Source organism: Xenia sp. Carnegie-2017, unplaced genomic scaffold, assembly GCF_021976095.1.
Source record: "Xenia sp. Carnegie-2017 unplaced genomic scaffold, XeniaSp_v1 HiC_scaffold_23, whole genome shotgun sequence".
NCBI classification, from domain to species: Eukaryota; Metazoa; Cnidaria; class Anthozoa; order Malacalcyonacea; family Xeniidae; genus Xenia; species Xenia sp. Carnegie-2017.
The window spans coordinates 12,623,605-12,645,911 of NW_025813486.1; the positions used below are offsets into that span (position 1 = coordinate 12,623,605).

At 32.4% G+C, this 22,307-nt stretch overlaps 1 protein-coding gene across 1 annotated transcript; it reads left to right on the forward strand.

Moving 5' to 3' along the window:
- Positions 1-3,611: 3,611 nt before the first annotated feature.
- Positions 3,612-18,132, forward strand: LOC124448463. Its single transcript, XM_046999479.1, has 2 exons — positions 3,612-3,757; positions 11,258-18,132. Exon 2 carries the CDS (start codon positions 11,258-11,260, stop codon positions 15,395-15,397), a length of 4,140 nt encoding a protein of 1,379 aa, XP_046855435.1. The 5' UTR covers positions 3,612-3,757; the 3' UTR covers positions 15,398-18,132.
- The last annotated feature ends 4,175 nt before the right edge of the window (positions 18,133-22,307 follow it).

A 22,307-nucleotide genomic window follows, 5' to 3' on the forward strand; every position in this document is an offset into this window, starting at 1 on the left:
ATGGTATTGAAGATGCATCGAGAAGCAATAAAGCACGCTGGCATAAAAATTATTGGTGAAAAGTAAACAATACAAAATTTGAATATGCAGAAAAACGTCTGTCACATTGCAAAAAACATGAAGACGCTGTTGCAAAATTATTCACTCGTCAATAAGTCTCCAGGTACAACTTTTTTAAAGGGGCATTGTATTTCCTGTAAATAAGATGTAACTCCCAAAAAAATTCTTCAATCGCTGGCCTCAACAATGGATTTTGATGCCTGAGTCAGAGAATATGCCATTGCTTTACAAGATCGAAAGTCATTAGCAAAATTGAGCGAAGGGGAATTGGTCGCAATAGAGGCTAAGTATCATCCAGCATATCTGCCATCTTTATGTAACAAAGCAAGATCAAAAGTAAAAAAAAGTAAAGGATGAAGACGATGTAAGTTCCCTGGAAGCCATTACCTTAGCAGAACTTATAACTTATATCGGAGAGTCTTCACTAAAGAAAGATGTATTGCCAGTTTTTAAGATGACCAATTAAGTTAGAATGTACATTACACGTTTACATCGACTGGTAGTTAATTTGACCGACCACGTCTGCGCAATTATAGGCTAAAAGATCTTATCCTGTCAATTGTTCCCGAGCTCAACGCGCATAAACAAAGTGGGGATATACCCTTAGAGCATATAGAGATGATGTAGCAAAGGTACTCAAGAAAACACATTGTGAATGCTGCAAGAACGACGCTATGCATTTAGCGAGGGTTGTAAATATTGTTAGGAAAGAAATATCAAAGATCAAATTGACTTCGATGGATCTTTTCCCCTATTTGTCAGGTCTGCTCGGTTTCAGCAATACTTTTGTCTCTTGTAAACATGATTTTAGATGGGCCAAACCTCGAAAGTCAATTAGATTCCTTGGAAACCTTATAGCTACTATTGTACATTTGTTCGAATTCAAAAGCAAAACTGCCTAATTTGATACAAGCAAGCGTCAACGCCACAGTTTGTTTTGAGAAATGCCACTTCCAATATACATTAGTTTGTCTTCTCATGCTAAAACTCGCAGACATTATCTTATTTAAAATTTCTTCTATTGTTTCTCCCCCGTGAGCACCATCCATGTTCTTAACGATCACGACTTTTTTCTCTTCTGTAATTTTACGAAGGTTGCAGCATTTAGTGTTGAACAAAAGCATGGTATTTTAGATGAGATTATTGAACTGAAAAAACCTCTTTCTTCAATTTTCTTCTCTTCCTTAATTTTTAATCAACAGATGAGCTGCTGCTTGAAGTTCTGTTGCATCTATTTTTGTTTTTATTATTCCTATTATGCTTTTTAAGCTTTTCTTTTTCTTTGGAAGAGTTTTTGGTGTTGGGATCATTTCATTTTTTTAAGGTTCTTGCATCTCTGTTTGAATCGACTTATCAAGGTTTATCAATATCACGTGACTAAGTTCTCAGCATTTTGACCGATAGTGGAAACAGCGTTTGTTCGCCCAGTTTTTCTTCTTAATGATGATCGACATGTTCCTTAAGTACAATGTGAAGTAAAAGGAGATGCTTCAAAAGTACTCCTTGCCATAGCACAAGAGCTTAAATGGTTTGACAGTGTAAGCAATATTGTTAGATTAAAAGCAACCCTCCAATGAGACAAGGAATTCTCGAGGGCAGCTTATCATTCGTAGTTACAGAATGTCAACTCACCCCTGTATAATTCTGCACTGCTACCCCTATTTCCAGACCAATCAAAGTTTGTTCCTATGGTTCATCATGCTGTGGCTGTTGTAAAATTGGCTTTTGATAAACTTAATACAGATCAGTTGTCTGTGATGACGATAAATCAACCAATTTTTGCTGTTGCAATGCAAATTCTCAGTGGAAATTGCTAGACCTTGATGGCGAAAAATACTTCTTGATAATGTTCGTAGGCGTTAATCTTAAATAGGCTTTTTCAAATTTCTTGGTCAGTGGCTTAATAGGAGTGATTAGATGAAAGTCTTAACTCAAGCAAAAATAGCATCACCAGCTACAGCTGGTTCTTTTTTAGAGCTTCCAACGTTGTGCGCACAAGGAATGCCCACGTGATTTAAATTGATCAAACAATCACCCACGCAAATATTTTTACACAACAAATTGAATATACTATAACATTATCATTATTTCATCTTTCCTGACTACATTGCTCATGCTTAAGATCTTAATTTCATCAAACGTATTCACGAATAGCGTTTATTAATTGTATAGGTAAACAGAACATGAACATTGTTTTCACAAATTTATATGTTTTGCTGTTGGCCAAGTTAAAATGTACAGTTGATATGATCTTCAGGTTCAGACATTTTTGTCTTTTACATGTTTGACATCGTTCAAACATATTCATTTACATAAAACAATGAATTCGTTAAGATCTTTGCTTAGCTTTTTATTAAATGAGCAAGATTTTCAAATGTCATAGAGCGCCTGGAGCCCAGACACATCTTGTAATACCATGTCTTACGTTATCAAACGTAATGAAAGACTTTATAAGAACGGAATATTTAAGCAACCATCAAACCCAGACGTCCAAAAATTGTAGAATTCTTTTTGTAAATTTGAAAGATAAGATTTAGTTCTGACTTTTAAAATCCACACGCACTTTCTTCATTCGAGATTTGGCTAGTAAGGTTTTTTGATTTTGCGGTGTTGTTCTTTGATAAATTTTTGTCGCTAGCTAGTTGTTTCATTTGTCAGTAAATGCCAATCTTGGTTAAATTTTACTTAACGGACTGTTTTTCAAATGTGAATAAAGCTACTCATAAATGAATATAATCAGGAAATTTGTTATAATCGTAACCAAAGAAATGAGACATTTTAAACATCAGCATACATTCGATGCAGTATGCTTTGTATAGCAATTGACCACGTATTTATAATTATGAATTTATGATGCATATCTCAAATGCAAAATTTAGCAAGCTTTGCATTTTGTTTAACTCCTTAATCATTTTGAGCACGCGCATAACTTTTACATATTCCTGACATTTTTTTCAAATCTTAAAGTTGTGAAAGCATTCATTTATTGAAATAATGTTCGGATAGACTTTATGTTTTGAAGTGTTTATTATTGTTGTTAAGGGTCTGTGTTTTTTTGGCATTACAAATATTCAAATTTAGCAAACAATCACCCACACAAATATTTTTACACAAAAAATTGAATAGGTTATTGCATTGAATATTATTTTATCTTTCCTGACTACATTGCTTATGCTTAAGGATCTTAAATTCATGAATCGTATTCACGAATGGCTTTTATTAAATTATATTGCAAAACAAAGCATAAAGCATTGTTTCCACAAGTATATATGTTTTTACTGTTAGCAAAGTTAAGTAATGCAGTTGACATGATCTTCAGGCACAGATACCTTTACATGCTTATTATTGTTAAAAAAAGCATTTACGAAAACTACGAATTCGTGAAGCTCTTTGCTTAGCATTTTATTTAATGAAACAGGATTTACAAATGTCGTTGAGCGATTGTGGCCCAGACTCGTGCATCTTGTAACACCATGTATCACGTTATCAAACGTCACAAAGATAATGCTAATGTTGATTCTATAAATATTTTAATACTCCACAAGGTTCATCATTAGAATCGATGTGAAAGGCGTTGTTACATATATTAGGAAGTGCATGAGAACCATGCTTTTCTTATTGAATATTACAATATTTAAAACCTGAAGACAAGATAGACATATAAAAGGAGAACTCTCTGGCTGTGTCGCTTGTTAAGGTGCGTTGTAGAAATACTTACAAAAAATTTATTATGATTTTGAAACTTTAATTACCAGTCTATTGCTGCTGTAAAAATCCTTGATCACGTCAAAAACTTTAGTGAGGTTATTTTGGTCGCATTCGACACATTTCTTAGTTATTTTTGTAAAATTAATTTAGGAAGTAATGTAGGTTAGTGGCGCAGGTCTTACTTTTGTTTTAAACCATAAAACAGAATCGATAAACTCTTCCAACACGTTGCAACAATTGATGCGTTCGTCTTCTTCGAAATGTATAAAATTTTAATCAAAGATGAACTATGTCTCAGTAGAATATTTATGCAATAATCGAACGCAAACGACCAAAAAATGTTCAGGATTAATTCTGTCACTTGAAATATAAAAGTTGGTTCCGACTTTTGAAATCCACATGCACTTGCTTCGTTCGAGGTTTAGTTACTCTGGTTGTATTTGTTTTGCGGTGTTGTTCTCTGATAGATTTTTGTCGCTTTTTTGTTGTTTTTGTTGTCAGTAAATGCAATTACGTTTAATTTTACTTAAAGGACTGTTTTTCAAATGTGAATAACGCTATTTATAAATGAATATAACCATGAAATTTCTTATAATCGTAATCAAAGAAATGAGATATTTGGTGATTTTAAAAATTAGCATACATTCGATGCAGTATGCTTTGTATAGAACTTGACTACGTATTTATAATTATGAATTTATGATGCATACTTTAAAAGCAAAGTTTAGGAAGCTTTGAATTTTTTTTAACACCTTAATCATTTTGAACGCGCGTATAACTTTCACATATTCCTGACATTTTTTTCAAATCTTAAAGTTGTGAAAGCATTCATTTTTTGAAATAATGTTCGGATAGACTTTTGTTTTGAAGTGTTTATTATTGTTGTTAAGGGTCTTTGTTTTCGGCATTACAACTATTTAAATTTATCAAACAATCGCCCACACAAATATTTTTACACAAAAAACTGAATAGGTTATTGCATTGATTATTATTTTATTTTACCTGACTACATTGCTTATGCTTAAGGATCTTAAATTCATGAATCGTATTCACGAATGGCGTTTATTAATATATAGGGCAAAACAAAGCATGAAGCATTGTTTCCACAAGTTTATATGTTTTTACTGTTAGCAAAGTTAAGTTATGCAATTGACATGATCTTCAGGCACAGATACCTTTACATGCTTATTATTGTTAAAAAAAGCATTTACGAAAACTACGAATTCGTGAAGATCTTTGCTTAGCATTTTATTTAATGAAACAGGATTTACAAATGTCGTTGAGCGATTGTGGCCCAGACTCGTGCATCTTGTAACACCATGTATCACGTTATCAAACGTCACAAAGAAAATGCTAATGTTGATTCTATAAATATTTTTAATACTCCACAAGGTTCATCATTAGAGTCGATGTGAAAGGCGTTGTTACATAAATAAGGAATTGCATGAGAACCATGCTTTTCTTAAAGAATATTACAATATTTAGAACCTGAAGGCAGGATATACATACAAAGAATCAAATCTCTGGCCGTATCGCTTTTTAATGTCAAGGTGTGTTGATCTACTGCTCATACTAGAATGTTCGCCAGAAATTCTTAACAGCTTAAATAAGCGTTCTTGCACTCCGTTATCGGTCGAACCAGTCGAGCCACCCCACTTATCAGTCAGCCAGTTAATATAATTCCAGATATGTTAAAATCTATGATCTGTTTACTAAGGTGGTGTTTATATAAGTTTTCATAGATAAATTAGAATTTTGACGATGAAATTCCAACGATTACAGAACGGGAATTTTGGGATCACAAAAAAATTGTAATCATTAAATTTGATAATAAATATTTGAACTACAAAAATCAGTCGCGTGACTCATCTGACATACCCTAGATCCGCCCCTGCAGATAAGGACAAAACTTTGTTCAGATCTGTAAGTCAAAACATGCCACTGTTAGATGATGAGCATGAGATTATGAACGATGAAGAAAAGGCAAGAATAAAGAAAGAGGAGGCTCGTATGAAATCTTCGATTGCAAAGGAATACAATCATATTGTTGTAAAGCTAAAAGAACAAAGTTTCTTATTAGCAGTTTGGTCAAGCACCCGCAGTGGATGTGGTAAAATAGTGTACGAATTCTACGAAAAGCTTGTTCTCATTTGGGGTGTCTCCGCTAACACCGACCGACTATACAATTGTAACAAGTTCCGAAATTGTGAATAATCAAGTAAATCAACACGATAGGCTGCAAATTGAATTTAAACTAAATGAGAATTTTGTTGATATACAGTGTCTTCAAAACCAAGCACAAAAAATTTATCACAATACTTATGAATAACAAACGAAACATTTAATGAAGAGCCTTTCAGCTGCAGAGCGAGACAGAATTCTAATAAACGAAGCCAAGGAAGATAAAGAGGCTCGTAAAAATTTTACTGCAGCAATAAAGGAGTCAAATTCAAGTTATGGAATAAATGTGTAAATCTGTAAGTGAGGTTGGAGCTTGAGTAAGTCGCTCCTTGAAAATGCTGGCACATGCTACAACAGCAAAATATCACCCTATCAACCAAAATATATTTCACCATGGTTATACAACGAATGCCATATATGTAACACATCAACCATATAGTTTATAAAAATCTGCACCACATGCTCTCAAGGACAAACTTATTATGATAAGGATGAAAACGCTATTGTTGACTAAAAACTATTGCTAATGATAACAGTTAATAATTTTAGCATGGCAAAAAAATGAATAATATTTCTACATAAAATTATGTTGATTACAAACTTTTATAACTGCCAAGACAAGCAAGTCTATATTATTCTCAAAAATAAGATGTTTTCTACTCTCCGCTTATAAACTAAACATAAATTTTTGACTGTTCATTATTTAAGAAATAAAACATCTTTACTGTGTTTGCACAGGCTTAAGCAAACCGATGAGACCTTTGAGAGAATTCGAGAGCAAATCAGTGCAAGGCCGAGACCGAAGGTCGAGGGTTGCACATGCTCGAGTGTTCCCATAAACGACTCAGAGGTCGTTAGAGAATGTTTTACTGAATAAGTTTGTGATCGCTGGCCTGAATGGTTTATTGAAGTGCATATAAACCTTACAGGAGTTTAGTACAATTTGAAAGAACAACTCTTGAAATGAACAAATTAAAAAAACTAAATTGATTTACATTAAATCTATCTTGTAAAATTTTTGTTAAAAGTCTAAATTTACCATATATGTTTTTTACTAAGCGGTGTGGTATCAATTGCATGTTGTGACGCCATGTAAGAAACACAGTTCGCATGGTTTTATTTAATTCAAGACAAACTGTCTGCTGTAAATAACCCGAAAGCGTCCTTTGTTTAAAAACTGGCTTTATCTAGGTCAGTAATATCATCGTTGGATTCATCAGAAGATGAAATTTATGACATAGAATAGAATGAAGAAAGAAGAATCAAAATAATTTCCTTGTGCTCTACTTCATCTGCTTTGTCTTGGATCAGTTATTCCTTCATTTTCGCATTCATTAGTACATCAATATGGCCAAATGTCATTGAGAAACGAGTAAAATCTGCAAGAGCAGCTTGAAGCGACTTGCTACTGAAGTGTTTATGAAGTTTTCCTCTTTTGTTTGCACCAACGCTCCTCATTTTCTTCCATGATCGTACACCATTTATCCATGCTGGGTGCCATTTTTCTCGTCCTGGTTCCACTTGGAATTAATGAGTATACAAAGCAATATGCTTTATTTGCCTACTGACTGTACTCAAGATGAGGGAAAGAGTCGTACCAAGATGCGTTAAATTTGTTAGGTATATTTTTGGCGTTTGTTTGATTTACAGGAAAAGACTTCAATCTAGGTTGACAGGGTCCTTGTTGCAAGAGAAAGTTTCTTTGATCGTCATTCATATCTCGTGGCCTTTCGCTTGGATCATGACAAGTAATTTTAGTGCTTTCCTCTAAAACTGGGCAACCAATTTCAATTTCATCTCGCTGTGCTTTGTTGATGACAAGTGAACAATTTTATACCAGTTTCACAAGAAAACTCTTGTACTTTTTTGCTATGTGCTTCACTTTTTCTGAAAAGCGCTTCGCGTTTACGTGTATATCATCATCTATTATCACTTCATTAAGAATATTCTCACACTGATGAAAAAGTTGTGATAGAATTCTTAACTGTCCTGCACAAGTGATCCATTTAATATCTTCTTTGTTATCTGAATCACAGCTTAATGATTTCTCGTATTGTGCAGCCTAAACGTATAAAGACATTATAAAAAAGACACATGTGGTAAATTAAATATAAAAATCTTCTTATAACTTATGAATAAATGACAATTGAAAATTTCGTATTAAAAAAGATTCGTATTTTTATTCTGAACAATCAAAAGACTAATAAAGTATGTATTATATGCTTTAATCTTAACGTCTACCTTTTCATTTGAACTTTCATCACTCAGCAAACAAATATTTTCTACTGCTCCAAATCCCACGACGTGACTGTTAACAGAAGTGTCGTCTTCCAAAAATAATAGTTCTCCAATAGCTCACAAAAAATAATTAACTTTTTCGTTAATATTATCATCTACCATTACCTCAAATTCTGCTATTTCATGTGTACCAGACATGTTGTCTTCTATAGTAAACGGATTTTCTGAAACAGCACATGACTCCACCTCTTCTTTGTTTTTTCTTCACACACAACGACAGCTGTTTCAGTTATCTAGTTGCAGCTGGTGCTGCTTGACTCTAATGACTTCATACTTTTATAAACATTAGTTTAAAACAGACTTTTAAAACAAGTCCTTTGTTACTGTACTTTTATGAATTTCAAAACAAATTTTAACTTACATTGCACGCCTCAAATGAAAGTCTTTTTTTGACGGATCAACGATGTTGATAGTTTTGCCATTTCCTTTGTGAGTGGAATTATTATGTTTAGAAAAATTATCATTGAAAATTTCTTTATTACATGCAGAACACTTAATTTTTTTCTCTTGTTGGTGATAACTTTGGAATTCTCTGTTATAATCACAATAAATACCAATCACAATTACACATTTGTTAGTTTCTGGTTTTTTTGTTTAAACAATTGCTTTTACTTACCATTTATCCTTGATATTCCTTGTTCGTAAAATAAACTCTACAAAAACTAGCTACTGAAAAACTTCAATCAATTTAAAACAACAAACTTTATCTTAGTGTTTGTGTTTACTGATATAAAGATATAGTATGGTGTTTCCACTTAAGATATAAAACCTTCAATAATTTTACTTACAAACACTTCTTAAAAGCAAACGAAAGAGCGATGGTAATTCACTACAGTTGGTAATTTTGGAGCAACAAGCTGCAAACGTTCTTCGATTTGCGATACAGACGACCTGAAGTATTCAAAGTAGTACTAATCCCTGTCTAATAATCTCATTTCTTCTACAAGAAGGTAAAACTCTCCTCCTTGCTATTTTCCTGCTTTTGCAGTTGCATTCTTCTTCTCAAGTGCAAAGGCATCATTAATATTTTTGTTCTAAGTTTAGCGATGATGATGCATATTTGTTTTTAAAATGTCCTCCAAATAAGAGGAAATTTATAAACGAAAAGTTTACTTGATGCGTACAGTTTACCGCTTACCGTTTTCACTTCTCACCGTGAAGTGCTAATCCAGCTTAAATTGAAACTGAACTATATTTTCAAATTATGTGGATAACTTTTCGCACGAATTCTTGTGTTTGGTTTTGTATTTAGCCCTGCAAACTCAATCGTTGCTCTGCAACGTTAATATTTTTTGGGGGTTAGTCCCCCCCCATACCTCCATTAAATTTTGCCCCTGGATGCAAGAGCTCTAAAGTTTAGAATTGTTTTATATTCTGGGCGTTGTTGCTGATGCTACTAGTAAACCTAGCTGATAAACATTTCATTTTTCTTTTTGTTATATCTATCTTATAAAGTAAATATGGCTTGAATGTTTTCTATAATTTTTGATTTATTCTCAGCACATACATTTGTTAACAATCTTCGGGATGTTGGTATTTATTTAGAATCTCTTTTAATTTGGTAGCTTGAAAATCTTTGTTGAGCTTTGTGTTTTTTTCATTTCCTATTTTTTAACTAGCTTGCTCCTTACAACATAAAGTTTTGAGCGATTTCGGACGGGCGATCATTTGTATCTTTCACTTCATTTCTAATATTCTTTCTAAACTCAAATTTCCATTATATTAGTTGATTATAATCTCCAAGTTTTACAAAGTATGTTATATATCACCATTTTGCTTATAAAGATTGGTCATTGCAGAGAAGTTTGCAACAATTTTCATTGACAATGGAGTACGCGGCAAGAAGGAAGTAAAAGACAAAAACGTCCACTTTAACCACTTTGTGGGGTGTACTGAATACTTATTAGCTACATTTTTCAAAGTTTTGATGCATTGCGCATCAGAGCTCAAAATTTTACATATGATTTTAAGTTTTTCAATTTTTTTGCGCAAGCAGTTAAAATAAAGGCTACTCTATCACATTTAGACATTAGTTTTTCTGACTATTATGTATTTTAAATAAGTTACACTATGCAAAACACTTAGATATTAACACAGTTTCGAGAAATTTGATAAAATGATTTTTCTAGACTATAGAATTTTTTTTACCTTTTGTAATACATCTATCAAAAGCAGCAAAATTTATCATGACTAACTCCAGAATCTATTTTGAAGTATTTGTAATTAATGATTGTATTCTTTTGAGAATAATTCTATATGAAATTGTTTTATGAATGGAAAGCATATAATGATTTAATATTGTTTTTTAAATTTTTCTATTGCTTCGTATACCACGAAGCATATATATACAACTGGCTAACTTGTGCATGCATCCTGCCACTGTGACACAACCATAGTTAATGACGTTGTAAAGTGCATTGTATTAGTGAATATTCATAGGTGATAACATACTCAGAAGATTACAACATTACAGAAATTCTTGTTCGTGCACTACAATTTTTTCATTGCCAAAACATGAAGCCTTTCAACTGTCGTTAACTTGTTGTTTGACCAATTTAACATTTAAAATAACATGGAAAACGTGTAAATTTAAGCTGAACAACCCAATGAGAGTTGAGAAACAAGTCCATTATCACGATAACTTACTTTTTCAAAACAAATAGGGTATTGACCAGTCCTCCCTTTAATGGTGCTTTCAGTTTCAAAAACCTACTGGAAACAAGCATTCGAAGCAGAAACCAAGAGTACTTTCTAAAAATTTTGGTGTCCATGGTTACCAGGACAAAATTAATGTTGTATCATAAAAATTAAAATTTCAAAAATAATAACCTCATTTTAACCTGAAATTTAATCATCCTAAACTGTCCAAGAATTATTCTTGTTTTAAGAAATAAAAACTTAGCTGTACAAAAGTTGCGTATTTTATAGATAGAGCATTACTTTTTTTTCCTCCTATCGAGCTACGTAAGAGATATTGCAAATACTTTAAATTATTATATTTCGTTTACAGATGGAATCAAAAGAAGAGAGAAACTGGAATTATCTTTACAAAATGATTACAGATGTGGTTCGAAAGGAGCTTGCTGACTTATTTATTCAAGAATGGAATAGAACAGCGTACGGGGAATGGGATAACACAGTCAGTAGTGGTCAGAAACTTTACAATATAGAGTTAACAAGGTGCCGACCAAACAAGTCGATTCTTCAATCTAATTTCCAAAGTGGAAACACGAGTAGCTGGGATTGCAGTACATTATTTGATGCAATACTTTACTCAAACGCAATAGGACACAGCCTAAAAATGTGTAACAAGAAGATATGGGATTCTGTCAATGATCTTCGATTAGTTCGAAACACCATAATCCATGAAAAACAAGGGAATCTGTCGGAAATTGAATTTCAAGACTTGGTTGATAAAATAGAAAAATCTTTTAGAAATTTAAACTTTTCCCAAGACAAAATTATTTACATGAAAACTGAACGAAACAAATTTAATTCATTTCTTGTTCTTCCGTGTAAACCAAATCATTATGTAGTTGAGCGCACTGCATTACGGGATCAAATTATTGAAGATCTTAAAAAGTTGAGGAATGATAACAATAATGAGCTGACATATTTCTACATTTCTGGAAACCCAGGCAGTGGTAAGTCTCAACTTGCAAGACAAGTTTGTAAAGAAAAGTTTGAGTCGTTTGATTGGCAAAACCAAACTACGTTTGTGTGGACTCTTGATGGTAAAGACAAGGAGTCTCTTTTTAAAAATTATCTTGATCTTTGTTACCGTATAAACTGTGATAACTTCAGAATAAAACAATACTCCGAAGAAAATCTTGCCATTACAGAGAAAATTAAGAACTTGCTATCATTACTATTAACCCGAATAAATTTATGGCGCAACTGGTGGATTATTGTTGATAACGTTGCTCAGCCGAACAAAATCCATCCATTACTACCTAAAATAGGCGAGCATGGCTGGATGAACGGACAAATTATATTAACTGTACAAAATACAGAAGGTATACCTCACAAAGAAGTGTTGAGTAGACACGTTTCGATTAGTCATGGGATGAATGACAAAGAATGCTTTGAGTTGTTAAATCATTACACTGAAGATAAAAATGCCGATGTTCAATTGTTAAATGACGTAATAGACACGTTACATCGTCAACCGCTGGCTTTGGCTGCTGCCGGGTATTACGTCGATAATGTCAACAAAGCCAACTGTAATTTCACATGGAAACAATATTTAGAAAAATTGTCTTCTGGAAAGCAAGAAGAGATGGACAAAACTCTTGCAAAAGACAACACAGAATATTCTAAAACTATGCTACAGGCAGCTGTTTTAGCTGTTGAAATAAATGCACAAAACTCTTTAATTCTGGCAAATGTTTTTAAATTTTTTTCCCTGCTTTCGTTTCATCCATTGCCAAGAGATATTATTGTCAAATACATTCAATCAACTGATGTCACACAGTCTGTCGAAGATATATGTCTTGCTTTAGAACACTGCTCTTTGTTTACGTATTCCGAAAATGAAGACATTTGTCTGCATCGTGTTTTTCATGAGGCAATGATTGTTTATCAACGCAGTTTTAGTCATAAAAAATATGAAACGGAGCACAATTGCAATTCCACGACTTTTGAGGACGCTTTATCCCAAGTTATTGAGGCACTTCATAGTTTTAAAGACCGAAAAGATCAAGTGAAATTGATTCCACATCTTGAAAAATTTCTAACGTTGAATTTATCAAAGATAAAAGTTGACTTAAATTCTGTGGAAGCTTTAAAATTTCTAGAAGGAGCTTTACGAGATTTCAAAAAATTGAACCTTGCGAATCAGCTAGTAGAAAAAATAATGTCAAAAACAGGTGAATCAAATTTTAATGAAAAAACTTGGTGTTTTATTGAGCTAAGTAGAATATACTATTACAACCAGGAATATGAACAAGCAAATTTCTTTAATGAGACAGCTATGGAGTTTTTGAAAAAATCATCTAATCCTATTGTGGTTGCTAAGTCTTTAAACATCCTTGGAAATTTACACTCTGAAAAAAGAGAATACAAAAGAAGTGAAGAGTTTTACAAAAAAGCTCTAGAATTGCGAAAAAAGTTATTAGGGCCAGATCATGTTGAAGTCGCTGATTCTTTATGCAATCTTGGTATTTTATATTATAATTGTGGAAAATATGAAACAAGTGAAAACTACCATAAAGAAGCACTGGAAATGCGAAAAAAGCTATTAGGCCCAGATCATGTTAAAGTTGCTGATTCTTTAAACAGTCTTGGTATTTTGTATACTAAAACTGGAGAATATGAAAAAAGTGAAAACTACCATAAAGAAGCTCTGGAAATGCGAAAAAAGTTATTAGGGCCAGATCATGTTGATGTCGCGAATTCTTTATGCAATCTTGGTATTTTATATTATAATTGTGGAAAATATGAAAAAAGTGAAAACTACCTTAAAGAAGCTCTGGAAATGCGAAAAAAGTTATTAGGGCCAGATCATGTTGATGTCGCGAATTCTTTACAAAGTCTTGGTTTTTATTATTATAATTGTGGAAAATATGAAAAAAGTGCAAACTACTATAAAGAAGCTTTGGAAATGCGAAAGAAGTTATTAGGCCCAGATCATGTTAAAGTTGTTAATTCTTTCAAAGATCTTGGTGGTTTGTATAAAATAATTGGAGAATATAAAAAAAGTCAAAACTACTATAAAGAAGCTCTGGAAATGCAAAAAAAGTTATTAGGGCCAGATCATGTTGAAGTTGCTAATTCTATAAACAATCTTGGTATTTTATATAGTAATTCTGGGAAATATGAAAAAAGTGAAAACCACTATAAAGAAGCTCTGGAAATGCGAAAAAAGTTATTTGGGCCAGATCATGTTGAAGTTGCTAATTCTATAAACAATCTTGGTAATTTATATAGTAGTTGTGGGAAATATGAAAAAAGTGAAAACTACTATAAAGAAGCTCTGGAAATGCGAAAAAAGTTATTAGGGAAGGATCATGTTGATGTCGCGAATTCTTTATACAATCTTGGTATTTTAAATGATGATTGTGGAAAATATGAAAAAAGTGAAAACTACTATAAAGAAGCTCTCGAAATGCGAAAAAATTTATTAGGGCCAGATCATGTTGATGTCGCTAATTCTTTAAATAATCTTGGTGTATTGTATATGCATGCTGGAGAGAATGAAAAAAGTGAAGAATATCACAAAAGAGCTCTGGAAATGCGAAAAAAGTTATTAGGGAAGGATCATGTTGATGTCGCTAATTCTTTAAATAATCTTGGTTTATTGTATAGGCATGCTGGAGAGAATGAAAAAAGTGAAGAATATCACAAAAGAGCTCTGGAAATGCGAAAAAAGTTATTAGGATCAGATGATGTTAAAGTTGCTACTTCTTTAAACAATCTTGGTATTTTATATGAAGACACTCTAGAATATGAAAAAAGTGAAAACTGCCATAAAGAAGCTCTGGAAATGCGAAAAAAGTTATTAGGATTAGAGCATGTTGACGTCGCGTGTTCTTTATACAATCTTGGTACTTTATATTATAATTGTGAAAAATATGAAAAAAGTGAAAACTGCCATAAAGAAGCTCTTGAAATGCGAAAAAAGTTATTGGGCCCAGATCATGTTGAAGTTGCTAATTCTTTAAACAATCTTGGTGCTTTGTATACAGAAACTGGAGAATACGAAAAAAGTGAAAACTGCCATAAAGAAGCTCTGGAAATGCGAAAAAAGTTATTAGGATCAGATCATGTTGATGTTGCTGATTCTTTATACAATCTTGGTTATTTATATTATAAATGTGTGAAATATGAAAAAATTGAAAATTACTATAAAGAAGCTCTGGAAATGCGAAAAAAGTTATTAGGCCCAGATCATGTTAAAGTTGCTACTTCTTTAAACAATCTTGGTGTTTTGTATACAAACACTGGAGAGTATGAAAAAAGTGAAAACTGCCATAAAGAAGCTCTTAAAATGCGAAAAAAGTTATTAGGACCAGATCATATTGAAGTTTCTAGATCTTTAAAAAATCTTGGTAACTTGTATACTAAAACTGGAGAATATGAAAAAAGTGAAAACTACTATAAAGAAGCTCTGAAAATTCGAAAAAAGTTATTTACGGCTAAATCATGTTGATGTCGCGGATTCTTTACACAATCTTGGTCTTTTATATTATAATCGTGAAAAATATGAAAAAAGTCAAAACTACTATATAGAAGCTCTGGAAATGCGAAAAAAGTTACAAGGCCCATATCATGCTAAAGTTTCTAATTCCTCAAAAAATCTTGGTGACTTGTATACTGAAACTGGAGAATATGAAAAAAGTGAAAACTGCCATAAAGAAGCTCTGGAAATGCGAAAAAAGTTATTAGGATCAGATCATGTTGATGTCGCGGGCTCTTTATACAATCTGAGTACTTTATAATATAATTGTGGAAAATATGAAAAAAGTGAACACTACTATAAAGAAGCTCTGGAAATGCAAGCAAAGTTATTAGGCCCATATCTTGTTCATGTTGCTAATTCTTTATACAATTTTTGTATTTTATATGCAGAAACTGAAAAATATGAAAAAAGTGAAAGCTACTATAAAGAAGCTCTGGAAATGCCAAAAAGTTATTTGGATCAGATCATGTTAATGTCGCGGATTCTTTATACAAACTTGGTGCTTTTTATTATAACTGTGGAAAATATAAAGAAAGTGAAAACTACTATAATGAAGCTCTGGAAATGCGAAAAAATTTATTAGGGCCAGATCATGTTGATGTCGCTAATTCTTTAAACAATCTTGGTGTATTTTATATGCATGCTGGAGAGAATGAAAAAAGTGAAGAATATCACAAAAAGAGCTCTGGAAATGCGAAAAAGGTTATTAGGGAAGGATCATGTTGATGTCGCTAATTCTTTAAATAATCTTGGTTTATTGTATAAGCATGCTGGAGAGAATGAAAAAAATGGAGGATTTCACAAAAGAGCTCTGGAAATGCGAAAAAAGTTATTAGGATCAGATGATGTTGATGTCGCGGAATCTTTATACAATCTTGGTACTTTATATTATAATTGTGAAAAATATGAAAAAAGTGAACACCACTATAAAGAAGCTCTGGAAATGTAAACAAAGTTATTAGGCCCAGATCATATTAAAGTTTCTAATTCTTAAAACAATCTTGGTATTTTTTATAGTAAAACTCGAGAATATGAAAAAAAGTGAAAACTACTATAAAGAAGCTCTGGAAATGCAAAAAAAATTATTAGGATCAGATCATGTTGATGTCGGCAATTCTTTACACAAACTTGGTGCTTTATATTAAAATTGTGGAAAATATAAAAAATGTGAAAACTACTATAAAGAACTTACATATTTCTACATTACTGGTAATCTCGGCAATGGTAAAACTCAACTTGCAAGACAAGTTTGTAAAGAAAAGTTTGAGTCTACCGATTGGAAAAATGAAACCACATTTGTGTGGACTCTTGATGGTAAAGACTTTGAGTCTCTATTTAAAACATATTCTGATCTTGGTTACTGTGTTAACTGTGATAAACTTAGGACAAAACATCCCTCAGAGGAAAATACTGACATCACAGAGAAAATCAAGAATTTGCGATCATTACTATCAACTCGAATAAAATTTTGGAAAAAATGGTGGATTATTGTGAACAACATTTCCGAGGACCTAATGTTAAAGAAACATATATAAACTTAAAAAGCTTCTCTTTCCTCTGAAATTTTAAATAATTATCGTAATTAGCTTTGATTGGTAACATAAGGCAGCCTTGTGTTCAACAAGTTGTGTTCAACATTTTATTCAGCATAAAGCAGCCTATTGTTATGGAACTTATTGCAGTTTGTGTTCGAAGAATTTAATTTAATAACCACACGAACGGTCTATTCATTTATGGACGAGTAAGAATGGGAGAAATTATTTTCTCCATTTTTTGCGAATACATTGTAGAGTAGCTCCCATAGCTTGTTAAGGAGTGTTTTGACTTCAAGTTATACCAGTCTGATTTGTACCTCCGTAAATTTTGCATTTTGCAGAGGCATTGCGTGAGAAGGAGTTTCAGAAAACTCAATTTTTTGACCCGTCAAGATCTTCAGTATTTCTGTATCTTATGTTAAAGCCAACCATTTAGAAACTCATGCATCTAATAGAACTGCCTTAAACGTTTTAGTTTTGTCATTATGGTAAGCCATCATTGAAGGCAAGAGAATAATATATTGGCTCTCTATGCAATTTTGTCAAAATTGTATATTGCTGTAGTCTCTACTAATTCACATGATGATTTTGATTGAACTGATGCCTGCATTTTTCCTGTACTGTGGCTTGAGCTTAGTTGTGGCTGTTAACAACCAATGACTTCTGTTGGCACGTTTTTGTTGATACTTGTTGAGAAGTGTATTTGCGTCTGGATGGAAATAAAACACCACTTGCTGCATGTGCTTCTAATTTTGTTTGATGTTTTTATATGACTTTGCTTCTCAAATTAATTACAGGCACATGTGAAACGCACATTGTAGGATACTGAATCATACTCATTGTTGAGTGTTGAGTGAATAACATATGCGTCTTTCTTTAGCAAAATCATAACAGATATAGCACGTGATAGGAAAAGTGCTCATGTTCTTGAAAATTAGGCTTTCAACATCGAGGTTGTTGTTTTCTGCCGGAGGTGTAAACAACATATCTGTTATCTGCAAGACCGCTTAGTTACTGTTATAGCTTAATAAATTTTTTCTAAAATCAGACATTTTTTTATAAATCTTCGCTTGATTGGAAAATAATTATAATGATTTAATACGAGAATTAGCTATCGCTAAATATAATGAGATTGCTATCGCTAAATATAGTCTGAGTCAAGATTCTCAATTGTGTGTACGTCTCAATGGCTATCTTTCTGACTACAAATACAGACACAGAACTTTGAACGCTTATGAAGCTAATCATACGCTAATTAAAATTATCAATTTAGAGACACATAGGAATTTGCATTATTCTTTAAGACATACACATTTGTTACACAATAAGCACTCAGGTGCCACTTATTGGAAGCTAAGTGCTACTTGAATATTGCTAGGTGCCACTTGAACACGGCAGGGTGCCACTTGACCATGGCAGGGTTCCACTTGACCATGGCAGGGTGCCACTTATTAGGGGTAAGGCTTACTTTCGGAAGGGAATTTCTTAATAGTATAACGTATTTTGCTAAAATATGAACAAGACTCAATATCTATATATTATAGTCACTGTCACATTGCAGTAGGTGTATGCTTAAGAATACATGTAACATACATTCAAGTTTTATCTCTTCCCGTAATCTATTAGGAAACAACGACCGGAAAATCAAAGAGACTGATGTGAATTGACCTTCTTTCTACTGTTTTGCGTCTCAGAGCACTGGCTGCTTTTAAACGTCTTGAAGGACCACAAGCTGTCTAAACCTAATTTTGTATTCTCCTCCAAATTCTTTCTGTCTTTCTCTATTCTAAAGAGCCCTTAATTATTTACAAACAACTTACTTGACATTTCCTTAATAGAAATAAACAATGGCAATGTTAATATAGAGCTGTAACAAAAGAATTTAAAAAGATGTGTACATTTTTTCACTGATTTTGATGCATTTATAATGTTTATTAAAGATATTGTATTTACAAATATTTTTAAGAAGCAGCTCTTCAAATGACACTATAATGACAAAAAAACTTGACTGAGTTACATTAATGAACATCCCATTAATGAACTCCTTAAAAATTTATGGAGAACTTTGTTGTCATTGTTGAAGACAGAACTGGTAGATATGATGCAACCATAAATGCAGCTTCAATAACTAATATGTTAGTCAAACATAACGTAAAAAGAATGTATTATTTTCTAAAATTATTCACAATTAATGAGTTCACTTTTCGCAAAGAATTTTTTTGTTACGCTTGTCAAATAAAGCAACAGAATAAGACTTAACTATTGTTTATGTCATGCAAAAACAAAAATCAATTGATGTTGTAATGAGTTTAAAGAGAACAAACGGTGTTTACATGTTGGAGAAAAATATTTTTTAATCGCATCAATTATACAATAAAGACTGGTAAGAATTATCCCTATTAACCTAAAAACAGTTGGCATGATATCATAACATGTAACACATATTTTTTTTCATTTTGTGACATAATACTATGGATGAAATGTTTAGTTGCTTTTCATGACGTCACTTTTATAAATGACGATTTGACAGCTCACATACAGCCATTAGACAAGTCGCTAACGCTTTTAAAGTTTAATAGAAAATTAGTGCTTGTTTTAAGAATAATTTCAACATTATTGCTAATGGCATTTTGTACATGCAAAATTCGATCAAATCGACCATGTATTCATATAATGCTCTACAAAATTGGAAAAAAATGCAAATCAATTTTCAAATAACCACAAAATTATTACAAAAATGTTTGAAACTGCTAGTCATGTATATTTTGCAGTTTTCCTATAACTAGCTAAGTCTATTAATAGGAATATGCTTTAAGTCATAATAATACTGAAAATGTAAAAAAATGAATAATTGAAGAATTATTTTGTATTTTATGAGAAATGTTTATTATACTATCAGCAAGCTCATCATATAGACATAAATAAGAAAAAACTATTTCATGATTACCTCGATTTTTTATGAACCTCCTAATAGCACTAAACAACGTATTTTTAGTTAATAAAAATTTAGTATAAACTGCTTGATGTACATACTTAATTAAAAAAAATGTATGTTGCCATCGTAAAGAAAGTGTAAAACATAAAAATTGATGCATAGTGTTCATAAAAATGTTCATTATTGCGTGTATATGCCATGTAAACTGTCCACTAAATAACTCCGTTTTCAAGATTAGATAAATGAATTTTTGTAATTATTAATAAACAAATAATCAGAGTGGTTAGTCTCTTTGATATAGAATAACAAAGCTTGACTACTCTACATAAGTTACAAATAACCAATAATGAACATACTACAATGAAATCTGTCAACGCAGTTTAGAGGAATTGTCTCTACAGATCAAGACGACAAAAGAACGGTGTGACGATCTCGTAATCAACAAAGACATATTTACATGTTTTTAAATGTCGATCGTCCAGGTTGGTATAGTCCTGAGAAGGACTGTTTTTTTTTGTTGTTGACTGACGTTTCGACAACCTTAGCGGTAGTCATCTTCATAGTCAGAAACATTTTCAGACATTTTCATCTTCAGACATTTTGACTATGAAGATGACTACCGCTAAGATTGTCGAAACGTCAGTCAACAACAACAAAAACAGTCCTTCTCAGGACTATACTAACCTGGACGATCGACATTTACAAACAAGTAACGATACTCCTGGGTTCAAACCATTTACTTTAAAGACATATTTATTATAATTATTTTCATTCATTCAGATTTTCTTTTTCTAGTACTCTGAGTCTTTTTAAATTTTAACTAACTGACTTGTTTTATAATTCAGAAGCGGTGAAGCTGCAATTAGATTTTGTTTGCACACCCATGATCCGTCATTTACAGCGCATCACAGCTACAACTCTCTTGAATAGGACATTTTATCGTAGTAAACCACATATAACCAAACTAAAGACGTAACTCGCAAATATAATAATCGTCAAACATGTCTACAAATTAATACAAGTTCGTGATTTAAATATTCAAAACGCTTACAAATTATTAGAGTTTCAGTCTCTTAACACAGCTTTGATGTATATATTGGCCAATTTGCATAAAAAACTGAATGTCAGTTTGAATCATTAAACAGAATGCATTAAAATATAAAGAAAGAAGAAAAAGTTTCATTACTTCCCTTGCAAGATTTCTCGAAAATGGAAAGTATTGCAGTTAGATAATTTTTTCTCACAATTCCACTCTAATGCCTCTTAAAAGAAGTTGTGAAATGTTGAATGGTCGGAGGAATGTAAAATCTTCCTTTAGAAAAAATTGCACCAAAGAATGATTTCAGTTGATCCTGACTCATCTTATAAAAATAAGTAAAGACTTCATCCGGGGCGCATGGTACTCGATCATTGCGATCCTTAGGGCCTGTTCATATGAGCCCTGTTAGCGAGACATCTCGCCTACCTATGATCTTGCTTTGCAATACATTTACTGTTTATATTTACGTCGTGTTCATATGAGAAAGCGGGCTGGCCCGGTTGCCGAGATCTCGGCTGTAGGAAACGTTATCATAGGTAGGCGGGATGAAAATTTTCCATTTGAACTCGTTTAAATTCTAGTTGTGTCCAGATAAAACAGGCCTTTAAAAAGCCCGGACATATAGACTTAAGCCTACTCAGCCCACTGGATAATCTGTCCCTGATCATTAAGGCTTCTTTCAGCAAAGCCAACCCATAATTTCAATAAACAACATGGGTGGAAGTTTTAAGTAAATGTAGAGGTTCATTAATTAACGAATTTTTTTTTGTGTTTTTTTTTCATGTTAAAGTTGTGGTGATTAGTTGTTTTTGACCACGGATGTAGCAATTTATGCGATGAAGGTTTGGTGTTGTTTTGGATAATTTCGTCAAGTAAACAGACACATTTCAAGAACATATGGCCACCGACTTCAAAATGGTCCTTTTGCTTGCGCCAAAGACGCAACATTGGTGGTCGGGGGACATGCATCCACGAGTAATTTTTGATTTTATATAGCCATCATTTTGAGGACACTTTTAAACAAGAAAATAAAGGAAAAAAGTGATGATAATAAACTTATTTATACAAAGTGTATTTAAATTTTTATAAATCATAATAATTTGCTTATATCTCCCATAGCAACCACAGAAAGCAACACTAAGTCGAGAGAAACGCTGACACTCACAGCCTCCTCACACTCACACTTTATATCTTCATAATGGACAATTTTGAATGGAAAACGATTAAGGTAACACAAGCAAAAGACTTTATACAATAGTTATGTGATTATTTCTATTTCTGCATAATCCTATGAAGTATATATTAAAGTGAATGGTTTGAACTAAAGAGTATCGTTACGTTACATGTTTGTAGATGTAGATTGTCCCGGTT

Bases quoted from the DNA above. Each gene is read 5' to 3' on its own strand.
- LOC124448463 (XM_046999479.1), top strand. From the start codon at position 11,258: ATGGAATCAAAAGAAGAGAGAAACTGGAATTATCTTTACAAAATGATT.